General features: G+C 39.2%; 1 protein-coding gene across 1 annotated transcript in view; it reads left to right on the top strand.

Moving 5' to 3' along the window:
• TMF1 (TATA element modulatory factor 1) overlaps positions 1 to 12,778 on the top strand; it is a 46,452-nt gene extending 33,674 nt beyond the window's left edge. The window contains exons 12-17 of the mRNA XM_033926254.1: positions 1,332 to 1,401; positions 1,489 to 1,581; positions 3,776 to 3,895; positions 4,731 to 4,859; positions 7,873 to 7,998; positions 9,693 to 12,778. Of these exons, the coding sequence (XP_033782145.1) occupies positions 1,332 to 1,401; positions 1,489 to 1,581; positions 3,776 to 3,895; positions 4,731 to 4,859; positions 7,873 to 7,998; positions 9,693 to 9,836 (682 nt within the window). The 3' untranslated portion in view covers positions 9,837 to 12,778. The remainder of the gene's footprint in view (positions 1 to 1,331; positions 1,402 to 1,488; positions 1,582 to 3,775; positions 3,896 to 4,730; positions 4,860 to 7,872; positions 7,999 to 9,692) is intronic.
• Positions 12,779 to 13,190: the final 412 nt, after the last annotated feature.

The following is a 13,190-nucleotide window of genomic DNA, read 5'->3' as shown; positions in this document are numbered from 1 at the left end:
ACTCACTACTGTCTGGATGCGTTCTCCAGACGGGATGGACACTTCGGCCAATCTGTGTTACAGAATTTATTTTCCTAATGGCCAACCATCCCTCCTCCCTCTTTGTTAGCTTGGAGGTCACCCATGTGTTAAGAATATGCTGCCTGCTTGTCCTGGGATAAAGCACAGTTACTTACCGTAACAGGTGTTATCCAGGGACAGCAGGCAGATATTCTTAAGTCCCACCCACCTCCCCGGGTTGGCTTCTTAGCTGGCTTATCCTAACTGGGGACCACGCACTCCTCCGTCGGGCGGGAAGGCACTCGCGCACGCGCGGTGCGGCCAACTAGAAACTTCTAGTTAAAAGGTCCGTACCGAGGGCTCCGTCGGTGACGTCACCCATGTGTTAAGAATATCTGCCTGCTGTCCCTGGATAACACCTGTTACGGTAAGTAACTGTGCTTTTTAATGGGTCAGACTAGACTGGGTCCATCTAGCCCAGGGGTCTCAAAGTCCCTCCTTGAGGGCCGTAATCCAGTCGGGTTTTCAGGATTTCCCCAATGAATATGCATGAGATCTATCTGCATGCACTGCTTTCAGTGCATATTCATTGGGGAAGTCCTGAAAACCCGACTGGATTGCGGCCCTCAAGGAGGGACTTTGAGATCCCTGATCTAGCCCCAGCATCCGATCTTCACGGAGGCCAATCCAAGGCACAAGTACCTGGCAAAAATCCAAATAGTAGCAACGTTCCATGCTACTAATCCAATGCAAGCAGTGGCTTCCCCCATGTCTGTCTCAATAGCAGACTATGAACTTTTCCTCCTGGAACTTGTCCAAACATTTTTTTTTTAAACCAGCTACGTTAACCGCTCTTGCCACATCCCCTGGCAATGCGTTCCAGAGCTGAACTATTCTGAGTGAAAAAAATTTCCTCCTATTGGTTTTAAAAGTGTATTGCTTTGTAACTTCGAGTGGATGTGTATTTGCAGTTGCTAAATGCAATTCAACTTGCATCGTCCTGAACACAGGGAATGAGTTTTAAGAATATTGGATGTTCAAGCACCCAAAGAGCTGATATATCTGGTCAAAGGGTGTCATGTGGCCAGATTTAGGGCTCATGATAACCTGGTTCTCCTATGTTGTTGCAAATGAAGCCTCATGGCACTGATGCTGCGGATGGGCAAACTGGATGGGCCATTTCGCCTTTACCTGCCATCGTGGTTCCTATTTTGCTCTGCCAAAAGCTAAAATGCTTTACAGAATAAATAGAGTTGTTACTGACGTTTCAGTACTCCTGCATCCAAAAATTGACTGTGGCAAAATATACATTTCTGTTCTATTTCACACAGATACCAGGTGGAACTGGAATGTCTCAAACTTGAGCATACTAAAACTTGCGAAGAGGCGAGGAGAGAGAAGGTATGGATATTGTTGCAACGTTAGAGATTACTACTGACTTCCTACTGTAGTCTGTTTAACCCGTGACTGCCTTTTTTTATTTCCTAGACATTATTAAGTAGCCAGTTGGAAATGGAGAAAATGAAGGTTGAACAAGAAAAAAAGAAAGTCATTTTGGCACAGGAGGCGATTAAAGAAAAGGTATTTTATGGTGTTCATGAGTTTAAAATCAACTTTTATCAAAGTGCAGAAATGTATTGATGCTTGGCTGTAGTAAAATGATTAGTGGGAACATACCTACCTATCCAGACATGAGTGATATCTTAAGATTACTTTTTTTGATGTTTGTGAGTGATCCTTCTAAAACATTTGGTCTCGTTGGCATTGTTTAGGGATCATGAAGGAGTCCTCAGAACTCCATGATGGATGTAGGGCGCTAAAGTGCTATTTAAGGGGGGCAAAGGATTTTTGTCTTTCTGATCCTTTATTTTCTTCAGTGCAGAGGCAGTGTTGAAGGCGACAGTGGCCTGGTAGGTTAAGGAAGCAATTACATTAGCATATATTACCCAGGGTCAAATGATACTCCTTGAATGATGAGCCCATCGCATCCTGTACATTCTGATCTCGTTTCTCCAGTGGAAATCTGGTTGACTGCATTTCCTTGTGCATCATTGTAGGTTGGATGTTCAGGCTATATAGGATTCTTGTGGAAGGCAGGCTTGGCTGAGTCCTGCCTTTGTTACCTACTGCTCTGGTACTTTTCCATGTATCTGGACTAAATTGAAAAGATGATGAGAAATTAAGTCTTATCTGCTCATTTTTTTTCTCTTCGAGTTCCTCCAGTTCAGTCCAGAACTCATCTCTGGTAGTTGCATCCTCTCATTTCTTGATGCATGCTGTATGGTTTTCCTTTTTGCTGTAAGATAATGGAGATAAGAATTAGGTGGATTCATAAGAACATAAGCAGTGCCTCTGCTGGGTCAGACCAGAGGTCCATCACGCCCAGCAGTCTGCCCACGCAGCGGCCCATCAGGTCCAGGACCTGTATAGTAATCCTCTATCTATACCCTTCTATCCCCTTTTCCTTCAGGAAATCATCTAATCCCTTCTTGAACTCCAATACCGTACTCTGTCCTATCACACCCTCTGAAAACGCGTTCCAGGTGTCCACCACCCTTTGGGTGAAGAAGAACTTCCTAGCGTTGGTTCTGAATCTGTCCCCTCTTAATTTTTCCGAATGGCCTCTCGTTCTTGTAGTTTTCGAAGGTTTGAAGAATCTCTCCCTCTCCACTTTCTCTATGCCCTTCAAGGGTTACTATTGTAAACTGGCTTTTTCAGGGTTCAGATTTGGACTTGGTTGGCAGTAGTTTGTTTGTTTGTTAACGTTAAATAGTATCTTATTGTAGTGTAATTGCCTGCAAACATCTTAATGAATATGATCTTTTGGAAAGGCATCGGTTCCAAAAGCTTGTTGAAAAAAAATAGCTTTTTAAAAGCTTTATGATTAACCGCAGTACAAATATTACTCGGAAGTTGATTCCAAAGACTAGGTGCCAAAAAAAAGAGTGCCTTATTTCAAGTCACTTCCCATCTAGTTCTGCTTGTGGTTGGTAGAACCAATGTCTGATCTGGAGTGTATGGAATAGTAAAAGTTTGCAAATAACTAGGCTCAGAAATTTTAAATTGAGTTCTAAAAATGATTTGTAATCAATGATGATTTATTTTTTATGTATTTATTTATATACCACTTATATCCTAAATGGTTTACATTCAGGCACTTTATCATATTTCCCTATCTGTCCTGGTGGGCTCAAACTCTAACTAGTGTACCTGGGGCAATAAGGCGACTGTGGTCATGTGACTGCCATTCAATATTGAGTCTTTGGGAGATAAACAGGCAAAACCTACAAGATACAATAGGTAAAAACACTCTCTCGTAAACTAATTTACTTTTAAAGGGATATAAGGTATTTAGGCTGCTTTGTTATGTGAATTCTCACTGGCTATCCACTGCTGAGGATTCGTAGGGTAATGTCAGCAAACCAGTTGCTAGTCTCCATCTGCTGGCAAGAGAGTGTAAACTCGTACATCTGAACTAGAATTGGAGGACTCAAGGAAAGAAAATTAGCAGGTAAGACCTACTCTCTCCATAGACGGCAAAAGTAAACCCGGGGGAAGATGCTGCTTATCCCTGAGAGTAAGTACCATGAAATCTAACTAGTTTTTGGGATCCTATCAGGTATTAGGGCTCTGGGTTAGTTATGGTTGGAAATCAGACATTAGGCTTGATGGACCTTCTGGATGAACCCAGTATGGTGATTATGTTCTTAAATATCAATATACCTCTTCAAATATTCCTGTACAAAAATATTTTCCATTTGTTTTTCCTTTGAAGGAACGCAAGGTCTATGCATTTTCCACAGCGGAGACTATCCCCAGCACGCCATCATTGTCGCGTTCAAGTTCTGTTAGTGGGGTTGATATGGCAGGATTGCAAACATCCTTTCTTTCTCAGGTAAATGATAAAAACTGCTGCTGCCTTTCCAGAAACAAACAGCCCATGAATGTGGTTAGCTTTTAAAGCTGATCTTTGGCTGTTTATCTCGGATGGTAAACTTTCACGTCTCCTACTCATTGGCTTAGCAGAGCAGGAAGATCTGCTTTTCTGGCTAGGAAATGTTCAATAGCCTAGAATGTTGCTACTATTTGGGGTTCTGATCTGGATTGTCCATTCTTGGGCTAGATGGACCATTGGGTCTGACCCAGTATGGTTATTCTTATTTCATATATTTTTCTTGGTTGGGTGGTTTGGGTAAAAGCATAGAATGGAAATTATAATAATCCAGGGTCTCTTCTTTATGAACTTAAAAATCCTTTTGCTCTTTAAAACAGTTGGTCATATTATTTGGTGCCAAATATCTTCTTTATTTCAGTTTGTTTCAGACTGTCTTAACTGCTTTAGCTAACCCATTTTATTTCTTCATATTTTGTAATTATCCTTTATGGATCTTTTTTTTTTGTTGTTGTTGTTGTTCCTAGCATCAACTCTGCTCTAGATGCAGAGCACATATTTAGCAATTTATATTTTTATTCTACTCTCTTGGTTATCCATAGTCTTTTATGTAAATGATTTTTTTTATCCAATAGTGCTCTTCAGCAGCTGAGATTTTCCATAGGGGGTTAATGACAGAATATGCAAGTTTGGATTTTATGAAAGACATTTGATTTGAGCTGATAAATTGTCAGTTTCAGTAAAATCCGTGAATGTAGTAGATACTTTGTCTTTCATGGTACCTTTTTGAAGAACTTGATTAGTAATAATTATACCCTTTTTTTTTCTTCTTCCAAAGGATGATTCTTTTGCTTCCATTAGTGGAAGTAATCTTTATGAAGCTGTAAGGATGGGAGCAGGATCAAGTATTATTGAAAATCTTCAGTCTCAGTTAAAGCTGAGAGAAGGGGAGATTACTCAGTTACAGGTACTATAAACCTTAGCACTTGGAGGGGGGAGGGAGGGGAAATTTTCCGAACAGTTCGACTAGTTCATCCGAGTTTTCTACTGCTTGGGATCCACAGAGGGGCAATGCAGAACACCATGCTTTAGAGCAGTGTTTCTCAACTCAGTCCTGGAGTACCCCCTTGCCAGTCAGGTTTTCAGGATATCCACAATGAATATACATGAAATAAATTTGCATATAATGGAGGCAGTATATGCAAATCAAGTTTAGCTTAAAGGTAGCTGAGAGTCTGCTCAAATGGAAGAAAAAAGCCTCGGGTTTTATTGGCAGAGTTCAAGCTCAAACCACCACCTCCACATCATTGGCTAAAAAACTTCCATAGAGGGACAACTCGCTATTGAGGTTTAAAATAATTGAGGACGGAGATATTTTGTAACTGAAACCCACTGTGAGTGTTTAAAACAGTCGGTTTCACAGTACAAAGCCGTTTCTTCAGGGCTAATATGACCTTGCTTGAATCTTCACAGAGTGACAGTGTTGTGCTCACAATCTCACCAGTGGTTTGAGCTTGAGCTCTGCCAATAAAACCTGAGGCTTTTTCTTCCATTTGAGCAGACTCTCAGCTACCCTTAAGTGGAGGGTTTTTTTTTTCACTTCTTTATTTATATTTTCCCACTTCACCTTTTGCAATATTGCAAATCAAGTTTATGGATATTCATTGTGGATATCCTGAAAACCTGACTGGCAAGAGGCTACAAAATACTGAGTGGAGTAGAACGGGTTCAAGTGGATCAATTTTTCACTCTGTCAAAAATGACAAAGACTAGGGGACATTCGATGAAGTTACAGGGAAATACTTTTAAGACCAATAGGAGAAAATTTTTTTTCACTCGGAGAATAGTTAAGCTTTGGAACGCATTGCCAGAGGATGTGGTAAGAGCGAATAGCGTAGCTGGTTTTAAGAAAGGTTTGGACAAATTCTTGAAGGATAAGTCCATAGTCTGTTATTGAGAAAGACATGGGGGAAGCCACTGTTTGCCCTGAATCGGTAGCATGGAATGTTGCTACTCTTTGGGTTTTGGCCAGGTACTAGGGACCTGGATTGGCCACTGTGAGAACGGGCTTGATTGACCATTGGTCTGACCCAGAAAGGCTATTCTTATGTTCTTATGAGTTGAGAAACACTGCTTTAGAGACATACATCAAAGTTCAGTGCATGATTTCCTAATGTGCACTAACTAAATAGCATGCAGATAGGCTTCATGTGAAAAAAGGTATGCTACTTCAGGAGAGTGTGCTGGAAGTAAGCACATATGGGTTTGTACCAGCAGCAACTATATTTTGCACATTGACATGTGCCATGCTATCCTTGCATAGATACAAAACAAAGGATGCTGTGGAGAATTGATGTTCCTGATATAGACTTTATTATGCATTCGACTTAATAATTCACAGAGAAACATGTACGACCCAACATGGTCCGTGTTTCAACAAAATATCTTTCTCAGGGGTCCCAGGGAGGTCCGTTGAAAAAGCTCATGTGCTAGCCATTCTTTCTGTTTGCCTCTCCAAGGCACACATTACATGAAGCTATGGCAGCACACGGATCGTTTCTATAATTCACAGGCTTTTTTGAACCCTGAGGAAGATATTTTGTCGAAACACGGACCGTGTTGGGTCGTACATGTTTCTCTGTTGCTTATCAAGTCGAATTCATAACAAAAGTCTATATCGGGAGCATCAATTCTTCACAGCGTCTTTTGTTTTGGATCAGTAACTCTTCTGTGGCATCACTGGGTCAACTTCCTTGCGGATTTTTGCAAAGAAATTCATGGTATCAGGAAAATTGTAGCTGTGCACAAGGTTTAAACAGACATATGTTATATGCATGTGCTTGAATGTTTCATTCATAAACATCAATAATTCTGTGTTAAATCCAGCAGTTGTTTTTCTGCAACTCTTATTTTCTGCAAAGCCAGACAAAAAATTTTGGGACACTCACGCTTGCAGTAAAAAGAAGCAGGCACGAAATGCTCATTAATGCTAATCACAGTAGATTGAGCTAACCGTTTACTCTTCATACCTGGCATTAATAACAATTAAAAAAAATAAAAACCTTGTATTCAGACTTTGGATCTTTTATGCACCACTTTGCACAGGGAGTTCCAGTGTAAATCTCTGCACACAGCTCATGCACAAAACTTGAATATAAGGCATCCACAGAAGTGCAGAAGCTACACTTAAGCTGTATCCAAAGCTTACTGCACTTTATTACACCTGCCTCAGAGTATGCACTTAATTTTACAGTGAAATTAGCACATGTGTACTTATGAGTATAATAATAATAACAGTTTATATACCACAGAACCGTGAAGTTCTATGCGGTTTACAAAGATTAAAAGATGGTACAAATTGATTGAACTTAATAGAGGTGAAAGAAAGTGGTTAATAGGTCAAGAGAGCCGTTATTGAAGAGAAAGAGTTGTACGGGTCAGCTTTCGAGATACTTCAAGAACAGATATGTTTTTAGGCGCTTCCTGAATTCCTCATAAGAGTGGGCGAAAGCAATTGTTCTAGATCTTTACCCCATAATGCTGCCTGACGTGAGAGAAGGTGTTGATGGTGTAGACTTGAAAATACAAGCTTGATGCATTATTTTCCTTCACTAGTCTGATAAGCTCTTGGGAATACTTGCTTTTAATGTTGTAAGGGCTGGCAGTTTTCAGACTGTACTTTTAGATGAGTAAAAATGTTTTTGAGAATTGTCTTCTTGGTTTACTTTGTTAAAAAAAAAAAAAAAAAAATCTTCTGTGGTTCTAGAAAATAATCATTTTTGTCCCTGCTGTCCTAGGTTTTATTATGAAATACCTGACATAATAACAGATACTTAATAGCAGATATTTATATGATATAAGTGTTGAAAATGTGTTTGTGTAGAGCTTGTATTTCTTGCTTTTATATGTGAATTCCTCCTTATCTGCATGATTTATTGTGGAAAGAATTTTGTGGTTACATTTCTCTGTATGTAAAACAGCTGGAAATTGGAAACCTGGAGAAAACCCGAGCAATCATGGCAGAAGAGCTGGTTAAATTGACCAACCTCAATGATGAGCTGGAAGAAAAGGTGAAGGAGATCCCCAAACTGCGTGTTCAGTTACGGGTAAGCTGATTTGCAGTGTAATGCTTTAAAACTCATATATCCAAAAAAAAGAGCCAAAACTAACAACTTGAGAAAGTCCACGTTTATATAACAAGGGGATTCTTAAAAATTCCTTTTCTCGCTTTTTTTTTTTTTTAGTTTTTGCTACCTTCATAGCAGCCTCAGTCTAGCTTGTCTTTGATTTATTCATACAGGCTGGGAGATCTTGTACACCTCGATTGCTACCATAAGACAGACGAAGGAGAAAGGAATGAACTTGTGACTTGTAACTTACGCCCTCTTTTACTAAGCCACGGTAGAGGTTTCTACTGCGGCCCGGAGTGCTAAATGCTCTGACATTTATAGGAATTCTATGAGCTTCGGAGCATTTAGTCCTTCAGTCCATCGTAGAAACCTCTACCGTGGCTTAGTAAAAGCCCCAGGTACCGTAGTTTAGATTGTGAGCCCGCCAGGACAGATAGGGAGAAATACTTAAGAGTACCTTAATGTAAACCGCTTCGAATAGAAACAATATATAATAAATGAAAAGTTGAGTCATGTCAGCCCAACTATTTTTATTTCCCATCACTACCCAACTGAACACAAAGGAATTCTGAAGATGCGGGGTTTTATTGCACTTTGGACATTCCTTTGTGCTCACTTGGGTGATGAATTGGAATGATATGATTATTTAGGTGTCTACCAGGTTGTCTGACATGCTGGTACAGTAGAAATCGATCAGCAGCCGGGCCTGTGTAACAGTCTGCTTTTTTTGTAATAAATTCAAATCCTAGTGGACATGAAGGCACTCGCGTAGCTGGGTTTTTATGGCAGGCTGTCCAAGAACCTAGAAATTCCACTTGTAGTGGTAGCTACAGTGCTTAGATCAGGGGTGTCAAAGTCCCTCCTCGAGGGCCGCAATCCATTCGGGTTTTCAGGATTTCCCCAATAAATATGCACAAGATCTATTAGCATACAATGAAAGCAGTGCATGAAAATAGATTTCATGCATATTAATTGGGGAAATCCTGGATTGTGGCCTCGAGGAGGGACTTGTGGGGAGAGTGTTCAGCTTTGTATGTATCTGTGGATATATGAAGACTGTGTTTATGTTGAGGTGACTTGAGTGCATATGGACATGGGTGTATGTGATGAGGGATAACAATAACAAAAAACACCCATCTGGTTTTTAATTTCGTACATTTTTGAAAATAGCTAGCCAGCATTTCCAGCTAAAGGTTGGTGCAGCTTACACGAGGATTATTATTAATAATAATCAGATACTTTGAATTTCAATAGGGTCTTGGTAAAGTCTGTACCTCGTAGTAGGCACGCATGCAGACACACACTCGCTTACATTTGTATGCCTACTGCATGTAGATGTTCCAGGGGTGTACTTGTCATTTGTGTGAATTTTGATAAAATAGATGAGTTCACGCCTAAAATAATGCACACATTTATAGCAGCTTCTGATCAGGTGCCTGTTTTGCAAAGATACATAAGGATCCTATATGTTGCCTTTATAAAATAGGTCTGTTTGACTTCTCACATTCAGTAAGGGTTTTTTTGTTTTTTAAATCCAGCTCTAGGCACGTGGTTGTGACAGAAGGAAATACAGGGAGTTACCCAAGGTCATAAATCATTCGGAAGAGGGGGGGGGGGGGGTTGAATCCTTGTTTTCAGCACAGATAACCAAGAACTTATCTATTTTGCAGGATTTGGATCAGAGGTATAATACAATTTTACAGATGTATGGGGAAAAGGCCGAAAAAGCTGAGGAACTTCGACTTGACCTGGAAGATGTAAAAAACATGTACAAAACTCAAATAGATGAACTTTTAAAGCAAAGGCTTAGCTAGTTCTTGTTATCATTCTGTGTTCAGGAGATTCACTTATTAAAAAGATGTAAAATTTTAAAAAGATGTTCAATATGTAAATGGAGCACTCATAAATTTTGTATAAAAATAGTCTTACTGTAAATCAGAAAATGTTTTTTTTAGAGCCCCCTATGTTGGAAAAAAAATCATTATGCTCAGTAATAGCAGTACCTGCCTGCAGTTAATTTATTTTGTGCAATATTTAAAAAGACTATATTTTGGAATACAAATCCCTTGCTTTTGTCATATTTGGGAAAAATATGCAGGTTCCCCATTTGTACTTGAATAGTACAGAGTTAAAGTAATTACTGTATATCTGACCGATGAAGGAAGTTCTCTGTGACCATAGTGAGAATTTCATAGAACATACCTGTAATTTTTTTTCATGTTTTCTTTCATATTTAAAAAATATATATATCTCAATGAAAGGTGTTGGAGTGAAAAATAGTAATATTCTTTAAGTGATGATCATTTAAAAAATGTTTTCAGCAGATCAGAGAGATATTTACACACACTTCAAGGTTGAAAATTGTAAGTAGCAGCACTGTTTATCGTTCCCCAGACTTGAGCCGATTCACCTACTTTTTGTTTTCAAAGCATATTCAAAATTGAAAATCTTCCTGTCAGATTTGCTTAAGGGTTTTCCCTCTGTTGTTAGGTTTGTAGTTTGCATTGTTTGAATTTGGATTTTAGATTTGAATTACTTGCCTTTCCAAGTCCATGCTTAAGGGTAAGTTGCATAAAGTCCAAGAGAATTTACAACTTAAGGCTGTATTTACTAACATGGGGTTATTTAAAACTTGTCCCATATTCTTAATGGGGCTTAATTATAGATATTAAATGCAGCTTCCACATATAAACTTTGAGCTCTAATATCCTAAGTTACCCAGGCTACAGGATGGGGAAGTTCTTAAGTGAATAAAGTGATTTGTGTCTTTCTATCTGAAAATTAAGGCTTCTGTGTCTGTTATGTATATATATATATATTGTCTTTCTCTGATCTTGGATTGCTGACATATTTGTTGGTTAGTCAAAGAATGTTATGAAAGTTTGAATTTCACCTAACTAGGCCATCTAAGTTCAAGAAACAGTGACTTATCACCCGGGTAAAAGATTTAACTTGATAAAATTTTAAGGAGCCAAAGTTTCAGCCTTGCCTTTAAGCTTGATTGCTTTCAGGTTCACAACCATTGAGGGTCAAGAAAGAAGCATCCAAGACCTCGGGTAGAAAAAGGGAACCGGTCCTTTTATTCCTTCAAATAAAAGATTTTTATGGGAGGCTGCTTTAACGGACATAGTGGAGAAAGTGTTAATTTATCATTAGAGACTACAAGAAGGTATTTCTGCTTCCATATGAGACATTGGCAAAATGCTTGGCTTCTTAGTTGCAAAGAGGCTAGCCACAAAGGAAAGAATAGTGACCAATGCTATTGTCTTTGGCAGTTCTGCTCTGCAATGCCAAAAAGAAACAAGTGCTTCATTAAAGATAAGCTCTTGCTGGTCAGGATCGAGGGTAAGTAGGCAGGCTCTAGTTGCAGTAGGAAGTGAAGGATATGAAAAATGCAGAAATGAGAAGATTGATATGAAATAGTTCATTATATCTTGAGTCCTACAGTTGTGTCTGCATTGGGTGAAGGTGCTGTTGCCGACTATGGATTATACCTCTGTTTATAGTCAAATCACAATTGAAAATCTGCACATTTCAGAAAACCATCATAATTTAGCTTGCTATTTCTACAGCCCCCCCCCAAACCCCCAAAGCAATCCCCCCCCAAAAAAAATCCCACCCAACCTTCCCTGTCTTGAAGAGAGCAGTGACATTTAGCAATAGGAGTTGATAATCCTGTGTGCCAATGATTCCTTTATGTAATGTAAGCCTCTGTCTATGTGCTGTTTTCATTGATTTCTAAAAAATAATAGTGGTGATTTTACTGCATTTGCTCCACCAGTGGTAAAGACCTTTTTATAAACATCTTACTTTGTTTCATTCTTGCTGCAATTAGTTTGCTTTAGCCTTTAACTGGAAGCAATAGGGAAGAGCTTTTGAATTCTGAGTATGTTCAGATGATACCATGCTGCTGTTTGTTGATAGGTAAGCGGACAGTTTAATACTTTAGAGAAAAATAGATGCTTTGTTTTGGACCTCTTCATATGATCTGGGAATTTGCTTGTTTGTACCTATTATAATCTGGTGTAAATGCTATCCGAGCAGTCCCTGCAGTGCAAGGTAAGGAGCTAGTCAAAAAGAGGCCCTACGACACGTGAACTGCAGATAGAGCAAAGCAAATGCTGTATGTCCAAGCAGTGTTCTGTACTGCTGCCTGATTTCTGTTTCAATTATTCTATCTCGCTCTATAGGGTTTCATCTTGCTTCAGAGGCTAAGTGTTATGATAAGACCCTTGTCATTCTGCAACTCTTGGTTTAAGACTTGGCTCAGGAAAAAAAAACCCCCATGATGTAATGGGATGATGTAATAAAATGCTTTGCTTGTTGAGTCAGTTCAGGTAATATGGCTAATTCAATTGAAGGAAAAGATTGGCAAGCAGCATTGCTTAGGAATAATTGAGGCTGACTGGAGGTGAGCGCAGCACAATAGAGGCTTAAGGGTGTATTCCTCCTCCATCTCCCCAGATGTGCTTGGTGGCTCAGCATTTGAACTTACACTACTGACTGTGATTCGGTCTCTTTATGGCTTAATTCTTGCATTTTAGGCAGGTAACAAAATCCCTTTCAGGTCATTTTTCACTCTATACCCATTCAATTTTTTTCTCTTTCCACAAAATTTTCTTGTGACAGGCTAATACAATCGGGTAATACATATAATGATGGAATTTGCCTTGTTAATACTTTTATCTTGGTTATGTATATTTTATAATCTGTAAAAAGCATGGGGCTGTGTTAAATAAAGTTTTTAAAAGGAGTATGTTTTTTATGTAAATTCTCACTCTGAAAAGCAGGTATGTTTGGTACATGGCATTGAGAATGAATGTGAGCACAAGTGATGCATCTAATCTGAAATGTCTGTTAAAAATAATCTGTATTCAGTTATAGCCCCTTCAGATTCTGTACTGTAGATGTTCAGTCCAAACCCATGAACTGGGTGTTGCAGAAATCCACACACTTTTCACTTCTGCTCCTCCTACATTTCTGCAAGCGACACATGCAGAAGTCTTATCTGTTCTATTTTGCTTCTTTTTTTTGTTGTTGTTTTTTGCTTAAAAAGTTAGTTTTATTCAGTAGCTTTAGTGCCTTGAGCCCCCTTGGGAGGATTTATTTCTCTGCCTGGGAAAGGATGCAGGTCTGACCCAGCAGAGGCATTGCTTATGTTCTTATGT

The sequence above is a fragment of the Geotrypetes seraphini genome, chromosome 17, assembly GCF_902459505.1.
Source record: "Geotrypetes seraphini chromosome 17, aGeoSer1.1, whole genome shotgun sequence".
NCBI classification, from domain to species: domain Eukaryota; kingdom Metazoa; phylum Chordata; class Amphibia; order Gymnophiona; family Dermophiidae; genus Geotrypetes; species Geotrypetes seraphini.
This window is presented reverse-complemented; position numbering and strand designations above follow the sequence as displayed.